The 26,916-nt window shown below is 48.6% G+C and overlaps 1 protein-coding gene and 1 pseudogene across 2 annotated transcripts; both read right to left on the reverse strand.

The window, feature by feature from the left end:
- Nucleotides 1–190: 190 nt before the first annotated feature.
- Nucleotides 191–17,335, reverse strand: Ccdc27 (coiled-coil domain containing 27). Of its 2 annotated transcripts, XM_006984067.4 has the most exons (12): nucleotides 17,001–17,335; nucleotides 16,200–16,326; nucleotides 15,262–15,372; nucleotides 14,381–14,532; nucleotides 9,188–9,367; nucleotides 8,489–8,581; nucleotides 7,825–8,200; nucleotides 7,502–7,632; nucleotides 4,468–4,545; nucleotides 3,959–4,171; nucleotides 1,651–1,755; nucleotides 191–423 (listed from the first exon to the last, which is right to left on the reverse strand). In XM_006984067.4, the coding sequence occupies exons 1-12, from the start codon at nucleotides 17,175–17,177 to the stop codon at nucleotides 301–303; spliced, it is 1,866 nt and encodes a 621-aa protein (XP_006984129.3). In that variant the 5' UTR covers nucleotides 17,178–17,335; the 3' UTR covers nucleotides 191–300. The 2 variants fall into 2 exon arrangements, with proteins under 2 accessions (XP_006984129.3, XP_042128488.2); XM_042272554.2 differs by lacking the exon at nucleotides 8,489–8,581 and having other exon boundaries at nucleotides 17,001–17,321.
- Nucleotides 17,336–24,725: 7,390 nt separating this feature from the next.
- LOC107402099 (small ribosomal subunit protein uS2 pseudogene) lies at nucleotides 24,726–25,774 on the reverse strand (annotated as a pseudogene).
- Between the last annotated feature and the right edge of the window lie 1,142 nt (nucleotides 25,775–26,916).

Genomic DNA, 26,916 nt, shown 5'->3' on the forward strand with positions numbered 1-26,916 from the left:
AAGCGCATGTGGGGGTCGGGGGGAGTGGGGGCGCAGTATCTGGCCCTCTGCAAAGTGAAGCCTGGAAGAGAAGCCCTGGAGGTGTAGATCTCCCCACAAAGAGGCTGTGGCCCAGGAGAGGGAGCTGTGGCATGGGACATGGCCCAGGTAGTTCAGGTGTAAAGGTCCTGTAGGTAACCAGAGAAGATGAGACAGTGGCCAACTCTAGGTTTAATTATCACCGAGCAGCCACAGAGGTGGCTTCCCCAGCAAGGCCCTGGCCTCTGCCGGGCAGGATGCGTCCTGGGGTCCCAGCCAGGGCTACTTGGAAGTTAGCTTCTTGAGCTTGCTGGGCAGGGAGATGTCTGACTGCTGCAGCGGGGGTACCTTTACGCCTTTTTGCTTCAGCTGACTGTAGAAGTCACTTCTCTCTGTGATGATTTTCTGGACAAAAACAGTCAATGGGGTGGCCTCCAGCTCCACACCTCAGTCTCCCGTCACCCACCCAGGACTTGCCGCAAGCCGGCAAGTGCAAACCAGAAACTCTGCTTCTGACGTGTGGTATCCCTGCCAGGGCTGTGGTGGGGCTGCAGAGTTGATGTCACAGTAGGCAGGGAGGAAGGAGAAGATGCACTTGTCCCAGGAGTCAGCTCACACCCGACCTTCACTAAGCCCACCCCTTTAGTCAACATGGCACTGAAGGGAACTTACACGATCAGAAGCTTCTGTTTCATCTTATGCAGAAGGGCCCGGCTGCTCCCTCCGCAACCCTAGCCCTGTTCTCACTCCTAGCACAGGACCTTGGGCATCTTCTGTCCTTCGGTTCCTCTTCCCTCCCCACCAGCACACACAAGGCCAGAGACCTGTCCCCAGGTTCCCGCCCTCCAGAGGTGGCAGTCACCCAGGCTCCCCACAAGCCTAAGGGAAATGTGGGCAATGCAACGCAAGGCCTAGACCTTGGGAGCAGAGTGGCTGCTAATGAGGTGTGATCCTATGTGGCACATGACCCCAACCAGAGCAGCCTGGTACCTGAGCAATCCCCAGGGCTCTGGCACCCTATACCTTTAGGGTAGCCATGTCCATCCCCTTTATAAAGGGAAGCCCTACAATTCAGAGAAACACAAAGCAGCTAGGATTAGCACCAAGGGCTGGGGAGTGGTGATCACTCCAGTTCACAGGCACAAAGCCCGCACCCTCAGGCTCCTCTAAAGCTCCTGCTCTGGGGGACTCTAGGTCCATAGGAGCTGGCAAGGCTGAGGCCAAGAGGGAGGGGTCTGTGCCAGGACTCTGGCCCAGCAGCTTCTGTGGAGGGGGCTCCACCATAGAGAACCATAGAATTCAGGTAACTTGTCCCTCTCCCTGTGCAAGCATGAGGGTTAGGGGCAACTGAGTGTCCCTCCTCCCTGAGGCCAAGAGCAGCTCAGACTCTCCAACTCCATGCTAGAGCTATCCCAGGCATGGTCTGGTCCCCTCTGGTTGAGCAGGGAAAAAGGACAGGCCTGGAGTTACAATGCATGGGTGACGTAGCTGGGGTGAGAACTGGGTTTCTGGACACAGTTCAGGCTCCCCTCCTCCCCCAGCCCCTGCGATGGGCAGTGGGGGCACAGCTTGGCTCCCCTCCTCCCCCAGCCTCTGCGATGGGCAGTGGGGACACAGCTTGGGTCCCCTCACCTGCAGCGACTCCAGGATGTAGTTGTCCGAGAGCTCAGTGGACAAGCTCTTGGTCCCACTGACACTGAAGACAGCCTGAATGATCTTATTCCTTAGTCTCTCGAGCTGTGAACAGAGGTGAAAGACATGGCCTACTGTTACCGAGAAAGATGCCTGGCCCTGCCGCCATAAGCCCTGCAGGCCAGGAAGGTATTTTCTTGCTCCTGCTTGTCATGGCTGGAAATGGGACTTGCCTAAGAGCTAGAATGTTCTGGATCAGACCCCAGTTCCTGGGTGGCCCCACATTGAAGCACAAAAGTTGTAACATGCCAACACACTTATTTTTTTGTTCTTAAACTAGAAAAGTGCACTTCCCCACCAGAAGTCCACTCACTTGCTAGGAAGCTCCCTACCACTGAGATATATTCCTAGCTCTATATATGGTTTTAAAATGTCAGCACAGGGCTGGAGAGATGGCTCAGTGGTTAAGAGCACTTGCTGCTCTTGCAGAGGATCTGTGTTCAGGTCCTATCACCTAACAGGACTCAGGACACACAGCTGCCTATAACTCCAGCTCCAGGGGATCTGATGCCCACTTCCAGCTTCTATAGGCATGTAGACACAGACTCACACATGCACATACATAAAAATACATATTTTAAAAATAAAATAGTGACACAAACAAAATATTTTTGTTTTAGTTTCTAGCTGCCACTGAAGACATCAGACTCTCTTTTGTTTATTTTGCTCTAATTTTATTTTATATGTATGGGAGTTTTGCCTGAATGAACGGCTGTGTACCAAATGCATGCAATACCCACAGAGGCCAGAAGAGGGCATCAGATCCTGTGGGACTGGAGTTGCATGTGGTTGTGAGCTGCTGTGTGGGTACTGGGAATTGAACCCATATACTCTGGAAGAGCAGCCAGAGCTCTTAATGGCTAAGCCTCTTAACAGTTCACTCCTTCTCTACAGACTATCAGTTGTTTAGACAGATCTCTCTCTATTATCTATGATGTAAATCCCTTAAACCTTGACAATCAGAAAACAGCCATGGGGGCCAATGTCAAGCCAGTTAAAAACCCTAGTGTAGCCGGGCGGTGGTGGCGCACGCCTTTAATCCCAGCACTCGGGAGGCAGAGGCAGGCGGATCTCTGTGAGTTCGAGGCCAGCCTGGACTACCAAGTGAGTCCCAGGAAAGGCGCAAAGCTACACAGAGATAAGACACCATGGCCAAGGCAACTTATAAAAGAAAGGTTTAATTGGAGCTTTGGGTTTGAAGGGCTGAAGTCCGTGATGGTGGAGCAAGGGCATGGCATACATTCATAAGAGCTTATACATCTTGACCCACAGGTAGGAGGCAGAGGGAGACACTAGGAATGGTAGGGTCTTTGGAAACCTCAAAGCCCATCCTCCAACAAGGCCACACTCTATAATCCTGCCCAGGCAGTTCTATGAACTGGGGAACAAGTGTGTAAACATATGAACCCATGAGAGTCATTCTCATTCAAACCACCAGATTTGACAAGATCTTAGCACCCACATGGGGTGTTCACAGCTCCCTGTAACTCCGGCTCCACAGGAGTCTGAAGCTTCTGGCCTCTGCAGGCATCCGCGCTCACATGAACTGGTACCCACATACATACACATGATTTTCTTTAATTCCAGCATGGAGGGGGATGGGCTCCCAAGGTCCCACCCCTAGCCGAGGAACTATTGGCAGTTAATGACTGCTATGGGAAGGAGTCACTTTTCTTCGAGTGGTGATCACTGACTGGTTGTTCATGCCCCCCAGTGTGTGAACCCACAGCCATTCACATAGGAGCAGCACTAATTGGACTCAGTGGATTATTAAAAAAATCAATTAGAAAAGATAAGAGGACTTGAAGCAGGAGGGGGGATAATGGGGAGGAGCAGCAGGGAAGTGGTGGGGTGAGGGAGGGCAGACACGGGCATCATCACCCCCCTCCTGCCTTCTTTTCTAGCTGAACCCAAGGCCCACTTTCTTGATAAACAATGCTGGTCCTTGCTCTCTGTGTTTCCAGAATGTTCCATAGGCCCTCACGCTCTCCTCCACTACTTCCCAAGCCTCAATTCTTTTTTTTTTTTTTTTTTTGGTTTTTTCGAGACAGGGTTTCTCTGTGTAGCTTTGCGCCTTTCCTGGAGCTCACTTGGTAACCCAAGCCTCAATTCTATACTGCATGTTGCAATCTGAGGCAGAATGAGCCAGAGCCCTTGTTACTGGGCACATGGTCTGTGTGGGTGGGCGGTGGGTAAGGATTTAGGTAGCCATGAACTTGAACCCTCTGTGGGGGGCAACAAGCATTACCCTGGCCTGAGAGGACTCCAGGATCACACGAGTCTGTTGCTCTGCTTGCTGGATGGTCTCATTCCGGCTCTGGAGGTCATCATGGAGCTCTTTCCAGCGCCTCAAGTGATCTTCGCTCAGGTCGATCTGAGCCTGCAGCTCACTCATCTTGCTGTGCAGCTCTGCGATGTCCTGATCACGACTCAGGAGCTCTGTCTCCAACTCAGACACTTGCTGGGGGGACCAGGAAGAAGAGAGCATCAGCTGTGTAGCCGGAGCTGCTCCTGTGTGGTCCTTACTACTTCTTCCCAAAAGATGGGGGCAATGCACCTTTGGTTCCTGCAACCAAGCCCAGCCGTTGCCAGAGGACCCCAGTGTGGGTTGGGAGGGGGGTGTTGAGTGGGGTGTTGTCTGGATTAGGAGGCCCAACTCAACTGTGGAGATGCTCCAGCCGTATCTTGTCCATCGTGGTATCCCAACCCACAGGGATGGTAGCCCAGCCCAGCCTTCAGCGGTACCCACGCCCTCACCTGTCGGAGGATGAGGTTTTCCTTCTCAATGAGCCCCATTATCCCTTGCTGTTTCTTTTCCTCCCGGAGGCTGGAGAACTGCAGGGCAGACAGTGGGGTCAGCGTGGGGCCCAGGCCCAGGACAGATGGAGTACAGACATCTGAGCTGACTCCAGGTCTCCCAGGAAGGAAAGCTATGGGTTTCTGCCAGGGAGACAAGGAAGAGGAGAAAGGGCCCCAAGGACACAGTGGAAGATGGGAAGCAGAGTGTTGAATGGCATCCAACTTTGCAGATCCAAGAAAGCCAGATGCTCAGCCGTTCACAGGGAAACCAAAGACAGCACGGTTCACAGTTTCCCAGAACAGTGGTCAGTGGCCAGCTGTTACCCAAAGTAAGAGCTGTGGACTCACGCTAGGCCCTGGCCCGCCAGCTGCCTGCCCTTTATCCACAATGGTAAAGACTAGTCAGTTTCAGGCCTGAAGATGCCACCCTCCCTTGTGTGCTGAGTGTGGACACTCTCAGCTTCCTGCCCTCCTGGCCCAGAACCAGAGCAAGAAACCTTTGCTTGTTACCCAAGACACTCTCGGCTCCCTAGCTTTCAAGGAAATTTGACCACCCCAAAGACCAGAGGAGACGTCTATGATGGAAACTCTCCAGGGGGCCACTCTGCTGGGGATCACAGTGTAGTCGCCTGCATAGTCCGAAGTTCCAGGCAGCCCTGGGGCAACAAGTTTAACATGAATAATAGAGGCCAAGGGAGGCTCATCAGAAATGGAAGAGCAAGACACTGAAGCAACAATGATACTGGGATCCCCGGGCAAGAAGGCAGAAGCAGGAGGATTGCTATGAATACCAGGCCACTGGGGTTCAGATCTGGACTTTGTCACAGACAACAACAACAAGCTCCAATTAATGCTGCCTTTGCAGAAAGAGGGGGCAGTGCTCTTATGAGGTAGAAAAAGGGGTGGCATTTGGAAAAAGAAGGAAAGGAGCCTTTGAAGCGTAGATGGACATTTAAAACAGACTCCCAAGCAGAGTTGCTAATGGAGCTGAGGAAACCTAAGAGATGGGGAGACAGAGTAAGAAGGAATGGCAGGTCACAACAAGAGGACCAATCCAAGTCCCAGAGCTCCATAAGAGAAATCAGAAAGGAAGAATGTGGCTAAGAGCACTCGCTGCCCTTGCAGATGGCCAGAGTTGAGCATCATGTCAAGCAGCTCACTCAGCTGCCAGGATATCTGACGCCCTCTTCTGGCCTCTGTGAGCACCTGCACTCATACCCACATATTCATCCAGATGCAGATGCATCTGCATACACATACACATAATCATCTAGAAAAGAGTGTGGTGGTCAGTCTAACTGTCAACTGGATACAACCTACACACCTGGGAAGAGGTTCTCCATGAAAGATTGTCTGGATCATGTTGGTCTGTGGGGGAGTTGTCTTGTTAATTGATATGGGAAGGCTAAGCCTGAAAATGGGCAGTGCCATTCCGCAGCTGGGGTCTGAGACTATGCAGGAGCAAGCAGACAAAGCTATCCGAGCATTATGCATACAAACATTCACTTTCTCCCCTCTTGACTGGATTTTAGCTGCTTCTGGCTCCCGCCTTGACTTCATTGCCACGGCAGAGTACTACGGCCTGGAACTGTGAGTGGAAGACCCCTTTGTCCCCTAAGCTGCCTTCTGTCAGAGTATTTTGTCACGACAACAGAAATAAAACTAGAACAAAGAAGTAAACAGCAGTGCAAGCAATGGTTCTAGGAACCATGACACACTTCCAGAAGGCCACCAAGTGCCTGCCATGTAGTGTGAGGTGATACTGCGCCAGGCAATAAGGCACAACTCTGTGAGGTCTCAGGACACCCTGGACAGAGACAGGCTCTCACAGCTTTCCAACAGACAATCTTCAAGACACAGGTGACCTCAGACTTCCCACCAGCAGGCCTGGAAGCTACAAGAACAACATCTTCGCCTTCACGGCTTTTATAGTAAGGTGGGATAATGACTTCCAAATTGTGGTCAACCTGATGGCTATTAATATGTAGAATAAAGGCATTTGCAGGTAGTTTGTATCCCCAAAGCTTCACAGAGAGACATCCTTTCCAGAGAAACCCCTAGAGATGTGCTACACAAAAACAGAAGAACATCAGTCAAGAAAGAGAAGGACATGGGTGCAGAAGCTGGAGATCATGACATGAATCTCGGGACTGTTTAGTGAACTCTTGTATGTTTCAAGTAACTGCTGGAATGATGTCAGCACGGTGTCAATGCCGCTGAAGGTGGGATAAGATGACATTACAGGCCGGGCGGTGTTGGCGCACGTCTTTAATCCCAGCACTCGGGAGGCAGAGCCAGGTGGATCTCTGTGAGTTCAAGGCCAGCCTGGGCTACCAAGTGAGTTCCAGGAAAGGCACAAAGCTACACAGAGAAACCCTGTCTCGGAAAGAAAAAAAAAAGATGGCATTACAAAGGATGGGGAGAGAGCCTGCCCTGTGGAAGGCAGATGAGGAGTGGGGAAAGAGGAAATCATTCCGTGACGTCACAATGATGATGACTCTATAAGGAGCATTATCTGATGTCATAATGGAGTTTCCTAAAGGGTTTGCTAGAAGACTTAGAAGCCATTGCCATGGGCTGGGGGATTATGAGAGGGAGGCACTTGTGGAGTAGCTTAGATAAAAATAAACCTTCCTAGTGCATAACATATTCTGTCTCAGGCATTTGCTAACAGAAGTGTGGGTAAGCCCGGTAGCTAAGCGGACTCCAAACACGGATAAATTTAGCCTAGGGATCAGGGACCAGCAAATGTTTAGGAAGTAACCAAGGTTATCATGGCACAGGACATAGGGACACAGACCGAAGGACAGTAGGGCTGTGGCTGTCCACAAAGTCTAGTAGGAATCTTGGCTCTGCTGCCACCAGCTGGTGCCCTGGGCTTGAACTCTTTGTTCCTAGGGAAAACCATGCTCTCTGAGCTGCTGGGACTACCGGGCCCTGCTGGCTTGGCTCACTGAGCCAGGCTAGTGGGGGCTGCTGAGTGCACAGTCACCTTGTTGGTCATGGCTTGGATCTGCCGCTTCCGTTCACGGAGTTCCTTTTCCAGAAGCTCGTTTTCTGTGGTGACCTTCCGCAGCTGAGACTCTTGGAAGTCGTTTTGCCGTTGTAAAGATGTGATGGCTCCTAAGAGTGAGGCAGGAGGCAGGCAGAGCAAGAGCTGTCAGCCCCAGGGTCTCCTCTGAATGCCCAGTCACCCTTCCTGGTGCAACTCCTGGTGGAGAGGGAGCCACAACTCCTGCCTCTCCTGCCCGCCGGGCAGAGTCAGCAGAGCTGAGCACCCACACCCCATGGCATCAGCCCTTTGGCCCTTCCTACCTGTGGCCAGGGAATATCTGGCCCTAGTGAGTTCCAGCTCACTCTGGAAGTCCATCAACATTCGCTCATACTCCTCCAGCTGGGCCATTAGCTCCTCCTCAAAGGACTCGGTCAGAGAGTATGACCTCTTGGGACGCTGTTCCTCTTCCTCCTTCAGCTCCCACAATTCTTCCTCCTGTACCACTACCTCCTCATCCTCATCCTCATTCTCCTCAGCTCCCTCTGCTTCCTCCTCCTCCTCCTCTTCCTCAGGGCCCTCTTCCAGCAAAGTCCCGATCTTGCCAGCCTCCTCCAGGGGCCCCTCAGTGCCCTTTTCCTCCACGACATTTCCTAGTTCCATCTGCAGCTCCCTGTTCTCTACCATGTTAAGGTCATCCTGCATCCGGGAGGCGGGGAGAAAAGGGGCTGGCATTCACACAAATGTCCCCAGGTACAAGGTAGAGATACCAACTCTCGTAAGCATCCCAGTTCCTTTGTCTCCTCCTCCCAGGTCTGTGCTTTTGGTGGGGAGGGGATTGAACTTATCCACCGGGCTCATCTGCACTGAGAGCGGGCCACCACAGATGAGGACTGCAGGCGGGGACGCTGTGGCCTCCCTCCTAGCACCCATCCTCCCCGGGAGGATCTGCGGAGTGACAGCCTGGGGCTTCAGCCTGTTCAGCACCTGCACCCAGCGCTGCAGCTCCTCCTCTTCTTTGTATGCGGTCTTCAGCATGCTCAGCCTTCCCAGCTTCAGGGGAGCCTCAGAGGACCGCTCCTGCCAGATGCTGCTATGAACCTCAGGCTCTCCAAATGCCCCCATGGGAGCTCCAGGTGATGTCCCCCCTCCTCCCTCATCCTCCTGGAAGGGAATGTCAGTCTCTCTAAGTGCAGATGGGTAACCACAGCAGAGGGCAAGAAATCAGTGCCATCCAGTAAAATAAAGCAATGGTCTGCAGATGAGCAGCGCTGGGGGACCACAGGGCTCTGGGCCCCACCAGACCAGCTTCCAGCTCCTTTGTAGTTCACTAGCTGCCCTGTCCTCTCATGCCTGCATAAGAGCCCTTGGGGGAATAGGGAGCAGAAGTCCCATTTGCTCTGCCTCAGGCATCTGTGTGGGCAGTTTCTCCCAAGGTACTCAGGCACTGCCCATGACCTCTTGACCTCCTTTCTGCTCTGACTTCATGTCTGCCCCAACATAAGTGCAGGCTGTGCCATCAGATATGAATGAAATCATGTCTTGGACCAATCAGGGAATCATTCCTGGCCATACGGACCTGCCTCACCCAGCCCTCTGCCAATACCTGAAAGGACAGAGGAAGCAGAGCCTGCAGCTCATGGGGACATCTCAGTTCTCCCATAGGTCACCTGCCAGAAGGCTCACCATCCTGGCAGAAGCTGAGGACGTTTCTGTGCCTCTGCTTCTGAGGAGGGTCCTCAGCTGCTTCTTCAGGGCTTCCTTCTCCTTTTGGAGCATCAAGATCTCCTGATCTTTCTTCTGCATCTGGGTCTCCAACACCGAGAGACGCTGGAGTTCTTCTTCCAGCTGGATCAGGGAATGATCCTATATGAAAACCAGAGACAGCTCTTGGGCCACTAGACAAAGCCAATTGTCCCCAATATCCCACCCCAGCCACCCAGAAGACAGGAGCTCCCAGACACTCAGCCCCTGGGACAAGCTGTGCGTCTCTCTATTGCAGCCATGCCTCCAGCTTCTTATGACCTGTCCATCTCTCCTGGGAGCAGACCCTAAATCCCGTGCAAAGGCGTTCAGGTCAGTGTCAGAGCCTGGTCACCCTTCTCACTGTAATTCGAGATACCTGTATTCTTAGTGGTCCCCACACTTAAGCGGCAACATCACCCAAGAGTAACCCCCAAGGGGCTTATCAGCTCTTCAGCCTGCCTTCTCAAAAATCTCAACTCCATCTGTTCTTCAAAATGGGATGACAAATTACAGACATCTTCAGCAAGCAGTTCTTCACCAACAGATATGAACTCAAAGACTAAAGTAAGGTTTTCAGGCAGGAGGAAAATGACCCAAACACAAGTCTGGAAGGGAAGGTAACTAGAAATTTTTCAAATTATTTGAAATAACATTGTAGGCTTCTATGTAGCCTGTGGATTGAATAAGAAACCACTTGAGAAGTTAGAAAACATTATGAATGAACGAAATGGAATGTGGGACCATCATAACACCTCGGATAAATCTAAAACTGTGATTAAAGCCAGCTTGTAGGGGAGTAAAGATGTCTCTGGTCAAGAATGAGCACTCCTCTTTTGAGACAAGAGTCTAATTATAGCTCTGGATGGCCTAAAACTCATTATGTAGACCAGGTTGGCCTCAAACAAAAGGCAAGACCAGGTTGGCAAGACCTTCCTGCCTCTACTGAGATTAGAAGTTTACACCACCATACCCAACTCCATACTGCTCTTGAAGAGGACCAAAGTTCAATTCTGAGGACCCATGAAGGGCAGCTATGACTATGTTTAATTTCAGCTCCAGGGGAGCCAACACCCTCATCTGACCCTGAGGTTACCTGCACACACATGGAAGAAAGTCACACAGGGACAGAGACAGACAGATACACACACACACACACACCACACACACACACACACACACACACACACACACACACACACACAATAACTAACTAACGAAATAAATAAATAATAAATGACATTTTGCAGTCTTGAGATGCACTTATTGGGCAAAATATAAACTAGTATAAAGTCATCTTATGTGCTGGAGAGCTAGCTCAGTGTTTAAGAGCATTTGCTGATCTTGCAAAGGACTTGGGTTTGGTTCCCAGCACCCACATGGCAGCTCACAACTGTTTGTAACTTCAGTTCCAGGGGTTCTGGCACCATTTTATAACTTCCACAAGCACTGCACACCCATGGTGTACAGACTTACATGCAGACAAAACACCCATACACATGAAATAAAAATAAAAAAATAGACATCTCAAAAATTTAAATTTAGAATTTAGAAAATAACCAAAAGTTGAGCCTCAAGAAAACAGAAACCAAGGAAAAGTGTGAGACACAAGAATTAATGAACTCCCAGTTCGATGACCTGAAACCAGGAAAAGTGTGAGAAATAAGAATTAATGACCTCCCCACTTGATGATCTGGGCCTGTAATCCCAACTATTCGTAAGGCTGAAGCAGGAGGGTCAAAAATTCAAAGCCTGCCACCTGAGCTATTTAGTGAGATCCTTTCTGAAATTTTCACAAGAATAAAAAGAGAGCTAGGGACATCACTCAGTGGTAGAACACTTGCTCTGTGGGTGAGGCCCTGGGCTCAAGCCCCAGCACTTGGGGGAAATGTAAAAGAGTTTGGTGAGAGGGATGGAAAGGAGGGTGGGAGAAAGAGGAGGCAAGGGTGAAGCAAAAGGGGTGAGATGGCTCATGGGCAAGAATGCACACTGCTCTTGCAGAGAGCTGAGTTTGGTCCCCAGCACTCACACCAGGAAGCTCACAACCACCTGTAACTCCATCTTCAGGGAATCTAATGCCCTCTTCTGGCCTCTGAGGGCTGCACATATCCACATACAGGTCCATCCACACACATGCATGAATTGAAAAACAAATCAAATCTAAGGAAGAAGCAAGTGGAGCTGGCAAGGTTGATATCTAGCTGTACAAGCATGAGGACCTGAGCTATGAAATAATCCTCCTGTACACTGTGAAGATGTTCTACTCTCATTGTTAACAAAAAGTTGATTGGCCGTTGGCTAGGCAGGATTTTCAGGGCGGAGAGAATGCTGGGAAGAAGAAAGGCAGAGTCTCAGGAGTCGTGAGGAGCCATAGACCGAAGCAAAATTAACCTGACATGTTAAAAAAAGGTACCACAACATGGCAAAGTGTAGATAAGAAATATGGGTTAAATTAAAATGTAAGAGCTAGTTAGCAACAAGCCTGAGCTATCGGCCAAACATTTATAATTAATAGTAAGTCTCTGAGTGGTTATTTGGGAGCTGGTGGTCCCAACAAAGAACTCCACCTACAAACCTAAGTTTGGGTTCCCACCTCCCTCATAGAAAGCCAGATATGAGATCCTGTGCACTTGGAACTTTGGTGCTTGGTGGGGTACAAATGAAAGACCAGCTAGAGCATGCTGGCTGTGAGCCTTGCCAAAACCCAGCTAGCTCCAGGTTTGTTGAGAGACCCTGTTTCAAGGGAATAAGGCAAGGGGCAACTGGAGAGGACAGCCAAGGTCCCCTTCCCACTCTCATAGGCATGCACATGGGTTCATGCACCTGCACATGTTTACAAACACAACGCGTGTGCGCGCACGCGTGCGTGTGCACACACACACACACACACAGAGAGAAGCCAGCATGCAGCATTGTAACATTGGAAAATGTGAAAGGGATGTGGGAATTATTTGTGTGACTATTACAATGTTTAATGTTCAAAATAAAAAGGCAAAGTGGGAAAACAACACCAGAGAATATATATATATATATATATATATTGAGAAGTTAGAATATATATATATAATCTTACTGTTCTGACCATGGTGATTTTAGACATGTGCACATGTCTCCAAGTAGTCTGGGGACCACAGTGGGTAAAGCTAGCTCATTCCCTGCTGGGGACTGCTGAGACGGCACAGTGTAAGTTTGCTGGCTCTTGCCACTATATGAGAGGATTTATCTATGGCCTTTGAGAAGACACAAAGACATCCCTAATAATGCCATCTGAGCTCCTGGATGGAGCCAGGCCTGCTGCCTTCCCTCGGTGTGTGTGGGTGAGTAATGACAATATGATGGTGAACACCTTTGCCAGCGTAGCAGAGGTGGAAGTGCTGGGTCAAAGGACAGACACACTTTTGAGCTCCTGGACATCACAGTGTAGCGTCAGCAGCACACATACACCAGCCGTCAAGGACCCATCCTTGCTGGGACTTGCAGAACTTCATTTGCTTCTGTCCAATTGTGTTCTTCCTTGTGCATTCAACAACTGTTCAGAGTTTCCCTTAAAACCCTCCTGGCTTTTAAAAAAGCATGGGAGCTGGGGAGATGCTCAGCCAGGAAAGTACTTGCTGTGCATGTAAAATAGGTGTTGAGGCTCGGGAGATGTCTTCATGGCTAAGAGCACTGGCTGTTTTTTCCAGAGGACCAGGGTTTTATTTCCAGCACCCACATGATAGCTCACAACCCTCTGTAACTCCAGTTCCAGGGGATCTGGTGCCCTCCCCAGACTCCATAGGCACCATACACACATAGAACATAGACATACATGTAGGCAAAACACTTATACACATGAATAATTTATTTAAAAGGCATACAAATAAAATCAAAATAAAAACCATCTCATTCTATTAAAGCCAGTAATTTAAAGTTAACTCAACATAAAAAAAAGTTAGAAGTGGGGGCACACATATATCCTAGCACTGGGATGATGGACATGGGCAGATCCTTGGGGCCAGCCTCATCTAATCAGTGAGATCCAGGTCAGTGAGAGATCCTGTCTCAAAAGACAAGGAAGACAGCACTCCCAGAACAACATCCAAGGTTGACCTTTGTCCTTTACACACACATGCACACATATGCATGAACACATGAATTCATGACATAGAAATAGTAAGCATACACTTGAGAAAATCAGCACAACCTAGGGCGAACACTGAGAGGAGGCTTAGCACAGAGAAAGCAGCCCATCAAAAAGAGACACAACAGGAGTCAGGGATGTCGGGAATGAAGGGGCTGCTCCTGCAGGAGCCACAGGCAGTGATGGTGCAGCTCCCTTCTGCTGCAGGAAAGACACTTCCTAAATGCATGTTAAGTGAAGGAAGAAGAAAAGAGGAAACACCTACCTTGTAAGGGAATGAAACCTGTGATTTATTAAAACTTATCTGTTTTGTAAGCATGGAATCCCAACTCAGTTAAGAGGCTGAGGCAGGAGGATTGTCAATTCAAGGTCTTCCTGGGCTGTAGAGTGAGTTCAAAGCCATCCTGAGCAAATCAGTGAGACTCTGTCTCAAAATAAAAAAAAATAATAGAAGGTTTGGGACTATAAGCACATGAAAGATCCAGGATTTGAGCCCCAGAAAGCAGAATGGTGTAACAGATGGATAAAAAAAAAAGAAAAAAATCAAGTTCTTCAGAGCTTCTGAATTTTTAAAAACAAGGTCAGAATAACCTGAATGCCAAATTTCAATGGAATTCTAAGACAAGTGAGTTGTGCACTCAAGTCTCACAAGCATCAATTTATTATTTTTTGCTTTTTAAAGAAAGAATCCCACCAGGATGTGCTAGCTCGTATGCAAATCTCTGGGCATTTGCTGACCTCTAACTCAGATTGTTAGAACTTACTCTTACAGAGAATTCTAGGTGAGGGTATACCGAATGGTTGATGGCCACACACACTAACAAGTTTTATGCTGGCTTAAAGTGCCATTCACCAGGAAAAGGAAGGAAGCAGGTCAGGTGTGTGTGTGTGAATCATTGGATTCCTAGTAGCCAAAGTAGGGTGTCTGGGTGTCATTTTAGGCTACAGTTAGCCAGACAGTAGAACAACAGTCCCCTGTGGGTGGGCAGGATGCAGGGCCAGGCGTGGAACCCTACCTTCTCATGGATGACTGAGATGTACCAGGGCATTCTGGTTCTTTGGGACCTCTTGACCAAGGTTGGGCTGGTGGGACTTGTGGCTGGGGGCTCACTCTTCTTCCGTGAGTAGTTGAGCTCACAAGCACTCTTGCTGAATGAAAAGAGGTGCCCTGTGGAGGAAGCAGAGCCCAGAGGGCAGTTGGATTCTTCCCTGGGGATGTGCTGTAGAATCTTCCATGACACTATCCGTACCTTCCCCTCAGAGGCCAGCGTCTGTCCAGTGAGCTATCTTCCCTGCCAAACTAAAATATTAAAGTTTGTCTGTCTCCTCGACCAAAAGCCCTTGAAACCGCCACATCTGCCCACACCCACCTGGAATGTACTGAGGAAAGTGGCCAATCATCAAGGTCCCCATCCAAATCCCAGGGTGGAGGAATGAGAGCCCGAGAGTCAAGACAGGAAGCCATTTGCTACTGTCCTTGTTGATCCCATGACCCAGCCCTCTTGCACCCTAGAGTCTCACTTTAGATTTTGGGGTTCTTCACTTTCTTAATCCTGGAGGGAGTTGTTCACTACAGGTCATTATCTGAAATTATCATGTTTATCTCACCTTCTGGCAAATGAAAGCTTATTTCTCTATTCAAGTAGGTGGTACCCAGGGGGCTGGAAGTAAAGAGCACAGAGAAGGTAGAGGACACAGATTTCAGCCAAAGACAAGGAACAATTGTAGTGTCTTCCACCAATGAGAGCAGAGTTCTGGGTAGCCTGTGTCTCAGAGTTTTTGAGAGGCAGGCAATCCTAGGAAGAGTTCCATAAGAGCACATCAGGCATCCCTGGGGAGCACCTTTATTGCCCAGGGCCCCAGCAGATGAAGGCAGAGGCCTCCAGGATCCCCTTACCATCCACACTGGTGGCAGAGCCCAGCCTGTCCAGGGCCTGGTCCTCAGTCATCCTCCAAGTCCCAGAGCTGGTACATGTGTCCCTGGGCAGATCAACCGTGGTGGCAGAACCTGGAATGTGCAAGGTGCCAGGAAGTGTGACAAAAAGTCCCCCATTCCAGGATCTCTAGGGCCAAGGCTGTCACATTATCTTTAAACATGAGGCCAGGAACAAGTGAGTCTTCCTGATGCATGGGACTAAACCCTGGGCTTTACCAAAACACAGGCTCTGTCTTTTTACCCATCTGATCACAGTGTATCATCTGAGCAGACTGATGGTGGTACCTGTGAGAGAATGCAGATACAGACCCTGCAGCCTAGACTCTGTGGCCCCTCAGCCCACCCTCCAGCAAACCCACAGTTCCCTGGGAAGTGGAGCATGTGCCTGGCTATTGCTGAACTTCACAGACAAGTCCCCAAGCTGGTATTGGGGACGTGGGACAAAAGCAGGTCAGGGATCCAAGAGGTTGGGGTGTAGCCTTGACTCTGAATGGTGTTTCCCTGGTTGGCCACCAAGTGCTCTCCTGTGCTTCAGCAAAACAAGGAGGAGCAAGATAGAAGGCTTCTCGGCTTCCTTGGGGTGTTTGCTCCCACTGAGGTGTCTGTAGACTTAACAGCCTCTTCACAGAAGCTTCTGGAAATTCCAACCCTCTCCTCTCCCACCCCAACACTGTAACAGTGGAACCGGAAGGAACAATCATGAGGATGAGGAGGCTGCCATCTTGCTTCTCTCCTTTATGGTTGGCCCTCCCCCAGCCTCAGCACAGGTCTCTCAAAAACTCTGTGCTCCCACAGAGAATTTCAGACACATGAACAGTGGCTCCTTACAGCCTGAAGGGTTCCAGGAGGCAGCAGGTTGCTCTAGTCACCCTTGGTGGTACGAGGGATGGTGGTCTTACCCATATGAGACACAGATGTGGCTCTGGTACTGAACTGGGGGCATCCAGGCCGCATGAGGAAGGCTTTCCTCATTTCTTCCATTTCAGACACAAAGCCATTAGGGCTAGTGAGCTTCTTAAGCTGGCTCTGGCAGGAGAAAGAGCGAGATCAGATGCTTGGGCTGTGCCTTCAGGATAGCTGCAAGGGCTCCGTCTATGCTGTCACTGGTGGCAAGGGTACCCCTTCCCTGGCCAGCTGGGACGCATCCCAGGAAGCCCCGCCTTAGAGACGACCCTTGGCTGGGTTTTCAGCACCCAACTAGGAAGTCAGTGAGCCTCCCATCGCCATCCCTGACTCCCCTGGTGCGTGGAGGGTGCAGGTGATCTTTCCATCTGGACTTCCCTTCATGGGTCTTTCTCTCCTTTTCACCTTTCTCTCTGACACTCAGGACAGACAGGATTTCTTTGCTCAGGGTTTGGAGTTGACTTCCTCCTTTGGGCTTGGCTGACCAGACCAAGCAGGAGCCAAGATCTGCAGAGGGGGAAGTCAACTACTCCATATAGCTACCTCCCCAGGAAAGCCTAGGGGCTCTGGAAAGGAGGTAATAAGTCTTTCAGGAAGTTGGGCAAGGCCAGCCAGGGCTCTGACCCACCAGAAGCTGCAGTCCTCAGGCCTCCTGGGCTCTGTGTGGCAGATTGCCAATAAGCATGTACCAAGCTCTGCTGACTGACAGCTCCCATAGTCCTTCAGGAAGGGAGAGGAGTAGCTAGCTCCATGGTGGCCATGCTGGGAAGTTAGAGGTACTCCACCCAGCCCCATACCATTTTGCCATAGTAGCGGCCAATGGCCTGGGCTGACTTGCTGGGTCTATGACGGTCTTGCAGCTTCTTCTCTGGCCCATGGGAGCCCCGGTTGGCCACACTCTGAAGCAGCACCATGCCGGTGCTGATCTGGGGGGATGCCAAGCTGAGTTCATCAGGGAAGTTCTCCTTCTTCATTGAGAAGACAGAACCAGAGACAGAAGGTCAGCCTGAATGACCACACAGGCCTGCTGCTCCTGTGCACAGCGCCAGTTATGGAGGGGAAGTCAACCTTAGCTTGAACCTTCAAAGGTGTCCAAGCCAGAAAAGATAAGCTTCCAATGCTCCTGTCCTACAGGCTCCTGGTAGCAGTGTGTGTCATCACAGATGTCTCCATAGAAACAGGGCATGGTCATAGTCTCCTCAATTTTCTGCAATTAGGTAAAGGAGCTGGGAAGCAGACCCAAGCATTGTTCCCACCAAATCTTGGGATGTCACAAGAGTAAGAGAAATAATCTGACCTCAGAGGCCTGGAATCCTCCTCTCTCATTTTTGTTGGGTGCAGGAGTAGTACTTGTATTTTATTGGCACATGTTCACAGTACATATTGACAGAACATTTCATTCCAGGATATCACATACTTCAACCATATCACGAGAAACAACAATCTTTCTTCATAATAAGAGCACTGGAGACTCAGAGTAGTGAAATCAACAGGGCTTGTTTGACCATCTTGCAAAGATGAGCATCAGTCTAGACTGACTAACATGAGCCTTTCTCCCTTAGTGTAATCAGGGGGGTTCAATTGTACACATCATCCATTCTTTTCTCTTTTCAGGGCCCTTGTCATTTATTTGTTCCTCTTAAGACTTAGTTTTTACTGGACTCAGACCTAGTTCTCTCAGCAAGGACAGCCTACATCTCCTGGCATTCTGTTCCTGATGGTTTTCTTTATCTTCATTCTCCTGCCCCAAAAGTTTAGCATATTCCACACCTTCTTCCTTGTGTTTCCTAGAGCAATACATCGGTGTTCATGTTGCAAGACAAAGGAAAGAACAAGACACTGAATCTCGAGCTCTTGGGTCCTGGGCTTCTCACTCTCTCTAAGGTCTTTCTGACAACACATTGGCAGACATCATCTTTAGAGAGACTGAAAAGCTTTCAGGCTCTGCTAGCTCTTTTAGGTCCCAAATGATGAGGCACAGCAGTATCTGTCAGTCCAGGAATTTCCTTCTTTACTTTTTTTTTTTTAATAACCAAGTTGAGAGCACTCGGATTCGCACCCACAATGTATGTGGGAACAGACTCCCTTCCTCTTTCCAGCTCTCTTTGGTCTATAACAGGAATGCCCCTCTCTCAGCAGCAGGCGCACTCTGCCGTGGGTCCAAACACCTTGCTTCATGGGAAACCCTGTTTGTCATTCCCGCCACTGATTCGGACCACACGACCCTCCCACTCTTCACCCACAGCCACTTCTGTGGCCACGAACTTCTCATAGATCATACGGAGCTTGCCTTCAGCATCCACTGCAGTGAGTTTCTGACAGCCAGCGGCAGGGAAGGAGAGACTCAGCAGACTGCCTAGGAGGGGTCATGAAAAGGAGGCCTGACCTCCACTTAGCCCAGGTCATTCTCTGCCTCTTGTCTTTTCCTCCACCAAACCTGTGCACATGTTCATGTCTGCATCTTACAGCCTGTCTGTGGTCAAATGTAACCAGACGGGCAAAAAAGCCTACTGTGAGTCATGTTCTACTCTAAACTTCTAGTCTGGCAGATGTATCTTTTAGGGGGCAGTAGCTAGACCAGCAGGAATTAGCGGGAGTCTGGTGGTTTTGATCATTTGTCTCTGGACTGAAGCTGATTTAAGGCACCTTTGAAAATGAACTGTCAGCTTTTTCTTCTTTAATTTTTAAAAATGTGTATGAGTGGTTTGCCTACATATATGTTTGTGCATATACATCATGCCTGATACCCATGGAGGTCAGAAGTGAGTGTCACATCCCCTGGAGCTGGAGTTACAGGTGGTTATGAGCTGCCATGTGGGTGCTGGGAATCGAACCCGGATCCTCTGCAAGAGTAATTAGTGTGTTTAACCTCTGAACCATTATTCCAGTCCCCAGATTTTATTTCTAACAGTTTTCAGCATCACGCCTCCCTTTCCTCACCTCCCTCCGGCAAGTCCTCTCCTTTATACAAACAGTCTCTATTCTTTCTCTCCATGTGTACATATAAAGTCCACGATCCACACATGAGAGAAAACATGAGCTATTTGGCTTTCTGAGAGCGGTGGCCAATCTGGACTATCCCGGCTTGACTACGGTCAGAATCAGCTACACCCCAAGCAGCAGGGCTTGCCTGTTAGGGGTTTTCTGTATTGGATACTCAGAGGTGGGAAGACCCATCCTAAATCTGGGCCACTCCTTCTGATGGCAACCCACATCCCACATGAAAGAAGGAAGTTTTACTTTCTGCCTGCTTGCCCTTGCTCTCACTGGCAAGTCTATGTATCCTGTTGCTAAGGTATCCCTTTGCTGGGTTAGAACTCACTTCTTCTGTGGGTTCCCAACACTGACTGAGACCAACAGCTCTCTAGGACTCCACCAGACTGGGACTGCTGAGACACCCAGCCTCATGGACTGAACAACTACTGGATCCTAGGCCTTTCTGTTGGAAAACAGTCATTGTTGAGCTACCTGGACCACTGCCTGTAAGCCATTCTTATAAATTGGGGGGCTTTTTTGTAATTTTTCAAAGTTACAGGGTTTCTCTTTGTAGCTTTGGAGCCTGTCCTGAAACTCACTCTGTAGCCCAGGCTGGCCTCGAACTCACAGAGATCTGCCTGCCTGCCTCTGCCTCCTGAGTGCTAGGATTAAAGGTGTGCACCACCACCACCGCCCGGCTCATTCTTATAAATTGTATGTGTAGACACACACACACACACACACACACACACACACACACACACACACACACAATGAGTCTTGTTTCATTAGACTTATTTAATGAGTCTGGTTTGTTTCACTTAATATGAATTTCAAGGAGTCTCACTCTAGCCCAGACTAGCCCAGAACTTGCTATGTAGCACAGGCTGGTCTGGCACTCACATCCTTCTGCCTTCTAAGCACTGGGATGAAGTCATGTGCCACCTAGTGTGTGTGTGCATTCTTTTTAAAAAGTTTCTTCATCAGTTTTTCACCCTGTTTGAAATCTGACACTACCTTGGTGATTGTAATCAAAATGTCAAATCCACAGTTTAAAGGCATTTCTTAGTAGTGCACATACAACTCTTAAAAAATAGGAGTTGAGTGGCAGGGGCAACCTCTTCCAAAGAAGGGCTTATTCTTATTGTTGGTTGTTGCTGTGCTAAAAGCACACATAACGTAAAACAGCTCTTCAGAAGCATCTTGGCTATGAATCCGGCAGCGGCACTTCCTTCACCTCCATGGCACAGCTGTCCCCACTGGCCTTCACCACACCGTGGGTGTGCAGGTAAGCCTCACCGTGGTTAGAATCTGTGGTTCCAACAAGGAGTCATGTTAGACATATCCATGTACTCACTGGCCATTTCTACAACTTTTTTAAAATGCCATTTAAGTTATTTACTGATTTTTTTTTAAACTGGGGGATTGGTTTCAGGAAATATTATATATTCTAGGTGCTAATCCCTTATCAGAGATTATGTATTCTGCATACTGATCCCTTATCAGACATGATGTATTTGGGGCAAGATCCCTTGTCATGTGTGCTTTCTGACACTGAGCCCTGCTCAGATATGATGTTTTCTGTGCCCTCTTCTCTTAACAGATAGGTATGTTTTCTGCACCCTGAGCCCTTATCAGATGTGACCTGTAGTTAATTATGTTGTGTCATGAGGAATACCTTACAGTGTCACTCTGAATCATCACACAAATTGAAGGAAAGCCAATCCTGATCATCAGTTTCTTCCCTATTTCCTCCTTGTTTACTATCAATCTCTGTGTTTGGGCTTCAAGCCCAGGCTGGAGTCAGCCTCTAGTCCCACCCGCTGCCTCCCCAGGTGTCAGGTGCAGACTTTTGTGAGTAAGGACCTTTTGGAAGTGATTGTCATCACTGTCAGTGCCTCTGAGACTGGGACACAGAAGCTCATGCTGCCTGGCACCACAGTTGTCAATGAGCAGAGGCAAGAATTGAATGTCTGTGTTGTTCAGATGGCTGGCAATCTGAGAAAACAGCAGGCTGACACCCCCAAAGGCTACCTTGCCCCCTCTGTCTCCAACTGGCTGTTTTATAGAAAGTAAAACAAGGGCAGCTGGTCATTGGAGCTCAAGCTTGTCCCTTTGGTCAGATGGCTGCCGCACTGCTGGACTTTGTGACATGTCTCCCTGGTCACCACCCTCTGGATATCTGACAGTATTGACTGTTTGACTTCCCCAGACACCACCTGGATTGAAGGGTTAACTCAGAACACATTCACAGCATGTACATGAAGGTCCTTCTTATAGGATGTATATTAGGGTTCTCTAGAAGAACAGAACTGACAATCCCAGCACTTAGAAGACTGAGGCTGAAGGATTGCCTCAAGTCTGAAGCTACCCTGGCCTACACAGTGAGTTCTGGGCCAGGCATAGCTACAGAATGAGACTCTGGCTCAAAAAAAAAAAAAAATAGCAGAGGGCTGTGGAGATAGTTCAGTGAGTTACAGGCTTGTCTTACAAGCACAAGGTCCTGGGTTTGACCTCCAGAACCCACTTTTTGAAAAAGTCAAGCACACATCATAGTCCCAGGTAGAGACAGGTGGACCCCTGGACCCCAAAGCCAGGCAGCCTTCTCCACACACGTGTACACACACACACACACACACACACACACACACACACACACACACACACCCCTCAACAACAAAAAATCCACCTCATTCATTGATGTCTGTTTTACATCTTGGGCCTTGAAGTCCATCTCGTTGGGCATGTTTGCAGTTAGTCTGCCCATCCACTCATTCTCAACCTGTCCCTTTATGTTTAAAGTGCACATCACAGGGCAGAAATGGTGCTTCAGTGATGAAAAGCACTTTTTGATCTTGCAGAGAACCTAGGTTCAACAACCACATGATGACTCAGAACCACCCATAACTACAGTCCCAGGGGATCTAGTATCTTCTTCTGACCTCTATGAGCACTGCACACATGTGGTGCACATACATACCTACAGGCAAAACAGGCATGAACATAAAATAAAAATAAATCTTTTGGGCCGGGCATTGGAGGTGCACACCTTTAATCCCAGCACTTGGGAGGCAGAGCCAGGCGGATCTCTGTGAGTTCGAGGCCAGCCTGGTCTACAGAGCTTGTTCCAGGACAGTCAGGGCTACACAGAGAAACCCTGTCTTGAAATTCCATAAATAAATAAATAAATAAATAGATCAAAGTGCCTTTCTCATGAGTAGCTGGAGGCTGGGTCTGACCTTTGACCTTACTGACCTTACTATCTGGGCTAACGGTTCTTTTTTTTTTCTGGTAGATCCCACCAGTAGATATTTGATGTTACCCATGAGGCTGATCTGGGTTGACTATTTTAGTACTTCTTTTCTCCTCTGGCCCCATTTATTCTTCTTGGTTTCACTGAGCATCTTAGAGAGTTGCATCCCACTCAGGCACTGAGTCCCTGCACACACCTTTGCTTGTGCATTAGCCACTGCCGACAGCATGTGTCGTTGACGTTTCCTGCCCTACAACACAGTTAGGAGTGTACCATTGCAACCAAATGGGTCCTTCATTTCCCTCTCATTTTTTTTCTTTGAAACAGGATCTCTATGAAGCCCAAGCTGAGTTCAAACCAGAGATTCTTCTGCCTCAGCCTCCCTGAGTACCAGAAATACAGGGGCCTGGCAACACACTCAGCCATCTCATGATTTTTTATGCTATTGCTGTATTATCTGTCTATATTATGTACATTAAAAACCAAAGTTACACGTTTTGCTTTCAAAGGTCATGTAAACTTCTCAAAAATCAAGATGTAAAAATAATTTTTTATGGTTTTTGCAAAAAACCTTTCAACTTGAAAGGTTTCATTTAGCATTTCTTTTTTTTTATTTTAAAAATTTTGGCCGGGCGGTGGTGGCGCGCGCCTTTAATCCCAGCACTTGGGAGGCAGAGCCAGGCAGATCTCTGTGAGTTCAAGGCCAGCCTGGGCTACCAAGTGAGTTCCAGGAAAGGTGCAAAGCTGCACAGAGAAACCCTGTCTCAAAAAACCAAAAAAAAAAAATTTGTTTATAAATTTTGTTTTGTTTTAAGACAGAGTTTCTCTGTGTAGCTCTGGCTGTCCTGGAGCTCTCTGTAGACCAGGCTGGCTTCAAACTCACAGAGAATATACCTGTCTCTGCCTCCTGAGTGATAGGATTAAAGGTGTGTGCCACCACCCTTAGCTATAATTTGTATTTATTATCATTGTATTTGTGTGCGCACACACACAAGTGTGCCACAGCTCATGTGTGGAGGTCAGATGTCAGCCTTGGGGAGTTGGTTCTCTTTTTCCACTGTGGGTTTTGAACTTAGATCATTAGACTCAAGTAGCTGGTGTTGACCATGAAGCCATCTTGCCAGCCACTCAGCATTTCTTGTAGCCTGGGCACAAGCCACACACCTTCTAGCTTTCAGTCATTTCCATCTGAGGCACCCAGGCACCCTTCCCTTACAATCAGTCTGTTTGGCTTCTCCCCCAGGTTTTAGGAACTCTGTTCTCCTTCCACGTTTTCTCTCTTTGTCCAGGTGTCACAGAGCTGTGGTGGTATTGTATTCCCCAAAACATTGTGCACCCTAATAAACTTATCTGGGGTCAGAGAACAGAACAGCCACTAGACACAGAGGCTTGAAAATGGTGGCACTCACACCTTTAATCCTAGCACTCCAGAGGCAGAGATCCACCTGGATCTCTGTGAGTTCAAGGCCACACTGGAAACAGCCAAGCATGGTGACACATGCCTTTAATCCCAGGAAGTAATGGCAGGAGGCAGAACTGTATTTAAGGTATGAGGACAAGGAACTAGAGATAGTTAAACTTTTAGGCTTTGAGCAGCACAGTTCAGCTGAGATTCATTCTGGTCGAAGATTCAGAAGCTTCCAGTCTGAGGAAACAGAATCAGCTGAGGAATTGGCAAAGTGAGGTAGCTGTGGCTTGTTCTGCTTCTCTGATCTTCCAGCATTCACCCCAATACCTGGCTCCAGGTTTGATTTTATTAATAAGACTATTTAAGCTTCCTGCTACACAGAGCAGCTCAGGACCACTCACTCCGTGGCAGCTCTAACCAACTTGGTGGCTTGCACTGGGGGAGCCAGCTGCTAACTAGTCCTCAGTGGCTGGCTGAACACCCCAGTCTTCAGCAGGTGAGGGGGTCAGGGAAGCAAATCATGAGAAGAGATGAGAATGAAAACCCCATTCAGACTGACTTTGTCAACCTGTCGGACTTCAAGGAGTCTAATGCCAGGTGGTTCATTGTCAGCATATTTAAAACACAGTACAAATTGGGAAAAAGTTTCCAGGTGACAATCATTCAGGTACACAATAAATCTTAAGGTATGACTCCATAGAAACTCCTTTACAAAGTACGTGTGACCATGAGGGTGGGTTCTATAGCTAAAAGACCTAGCATCGAATGTTGTCTCTTATAGAGGTCAGCGGGCTATAAAATACATGTGACATCTTCTCTAAGGATGGGTTTAACTGGGAGCTAAAGATAACAGTCTAGGGAGAGAGAGTCTGGGATGATCATTCTGGGGGATTTGGTGAGGTCTGCCTCCAAGGATAACGAAGGTCACCAGGTCGTTAACAAAATCCATGCTCAGCTTTCTGGATGGAATGCAGGTATTTGATTTCCTCTTCACAAGTGAGGAGACACTCCTGCATGATTAACATCCCTGGTTCTCTTGGTGCTTCTCTGTGAGTACAAGGACCTCTGTGCCCACAACAAGTAGGGAACTGTGGGTGGGTACAGAGGGCACCTGAATACCCTCAGACCAGTCTGCCACCTCTGGCTAAGCAGCAGTGACCTCAAGAGCTGGCATGGTCCATTCGCCCTGAAGTTGCTCCCTGGTCACAGCCTTCTCAGCGGCAGCCTGCTCCCCCTTCTCAGTCTCCTCTGGTCTCTGTAGAAGTAAAGATCAGGCATAACCTCCCATGGGTGCTCATGGGAGATAGTGCTAGGCATGCAGAGTACTTCCCAGGCCAGCACCCACCACATCAGACCCACCGAGTGAGCTCTCTTGTTGTTAGGATGGCAATGTCCACGTAGCACAGAGGGGGGGTCTGTGTTAAACAGAGCGATGGTAGACAGTTGACTTGAGACACCTCTGGGACAGGCTGGTGGTCATCCCTGGGATCAGTCACCACTAGACTGTAGCTCCCTGAAGGCTACTTGGATCTGGGTCATGAAGGTGCCAGGTGTGAAGCGGCAACATTTGGAGTGGCTCCAGTGGTGGCAGCAAACTTTCGCAGGGCTCACTGGCCAGTGTTGCTGGAGGAGAGGACGCTGCCATCAGCAGGGTTCTCAATGATGATAGCCCGAGTGTAAGCGACAGCTTCTCCCAGGTCCTCTTCAGATTTATGATGCAGATACAATAGCTTTTTCTTTTGTAGATTTGCTGCCCCATCTGAAAGGCAAGGTTGGTGCCACCTAAGTGGGTCCCCACCTCAAGAAATTTGAGGACACCCTCCTCCTTCATCTGCAGGACATTGTGTAAGTTTCTCTTTAAGTTACAATAGGAACCAAGAACAATGCTGTATGGACCGTCCCTGACATTTTCTGACTCTTAAAAGGAATCTTTGGACTTCTGGAGGCTCCTCAAGTTCACTAGGTTAGGGTAAAATCTTTCCTGCCATTCATTTTTCCAATATTTAAAGCAATGCTTAAGCTGAGTGTGATGACACACGCCTGTTATCCCAGCAGCCATCAAGCTGAGAACCACAAGTTTGAGGCTAGCCTGAGCTACATAAAGTGACCCTGTCAAAAAAACAAAAGCAATACCAAGAATTGCAGATTACAAGGTGACCTTGAGAACGAGACCCTCTTGCTGAGAGGAATGAGAACAGAGAAGCCTGGATGCTGCTGATGACTTCCAGGTCCCTGTCCATCTCTGAGGCTGAGGCAGGAGAGCCTTGAGTTCAGCAGGGTCCAGCTGGGCAACACAGCAAGACCAGCTTACACACAAAAGGATCTGTCTCAAGATACTTTGCACAGTGAGGATGAAACCCCTGGCCCATCCGCTGTTTAGAGAGAGGGGCTTCTTGCTGGATGAAGGAAATTCATGGTTTTCCCCCTTCTGTCCTACTTGGTTCTAATTGTCCATTTGTTGCAGCCTCGAGCCATCCAAAAGGAAAACCTCAATCAAGATTGTGCTGTGGGGAGTTGTTGTCTTGATGCAGGAGGGCCCAGCTTATTATAGGCAGCATCACCCATAGACAGGAGTTCCTATGTGTATACGAAGCTCTAAGTATGAGCCTGTGAACCAGCAAGAAATGTTCCTCCGTGGCTTCTGCTTCAGGCTCCTGCTTGAATTCCTTCTCTAACTTCCCTCAGCGATAGATATGACCTGAAAACTGGAATAAATCCTTTCCTTCCCAGTTTGCTTTTGGCTGTGGTGTTAACCACAGCAACAGAAATATAATTAGAATACCTTCCAAGACAATTTCAAGGATCCACAAATGCTTCAAAAAATGTTGTAGCCAAAAAAATTACAAAATAAATGTCTTTTGTATTTGATCTTTGGACAGATTTTAATAAGAAATGAAGCTAATTACTATTTACAATGGCTGAAATATGGAACCAACCTGGGCTCCCAACAAGAAAGGAATGGAGAATTAAATGTGATATGAATTCACAATGAAAGTTTTTTTCAACCATTAAGAATAACTATGTGTTTTTCAGGAAAACAGATAAAGGTGAAGATAACTATATTTAGTGAATGAAA

Source organism: Peromyscus maniculatus, chromosome 2 (assembly GCF_049852395.1).
Source record: "Peromyscus maniculatus bairdii isolate BWxNUB_F1_BW_parent chromosome 2, HU_Pman_BW_mat_3.1, whole genome shotgun sequence".
Classification (NCBI taxonomy): Eukaryota; Metazoa; Chordata; class Mammalia; order Rodentia; family Cricetidae; genus Peromyscus; species Peromyscus maniculatus.

Excerpts from the sequence above, each read along its gene's own strand:
- Ccdc27 (XM_006984067.4), bottom strand. The coding sequence starts at position 17,177 with ATGAAGAAGGAGAACTTCCCTGATGAACTCAGCTTGGCATCCCCCCAG. Across the intron at positions 16,327-17,000 it reads GCCGCTACTATGGCAAAATG|AGCCAGCTTAAGAAGCTCAC; the intron begins GTATGGGGCTGG and ends TTCTCCTGCCAG. Across the intron at positions 4,546-7,501 it reads TCCAAGCCATGACCAACAAG|TTCTCCAGCCTCCGGGAGGA; the intron begins GTGACTGTGCAC and ends TCTGCCCTGCAG.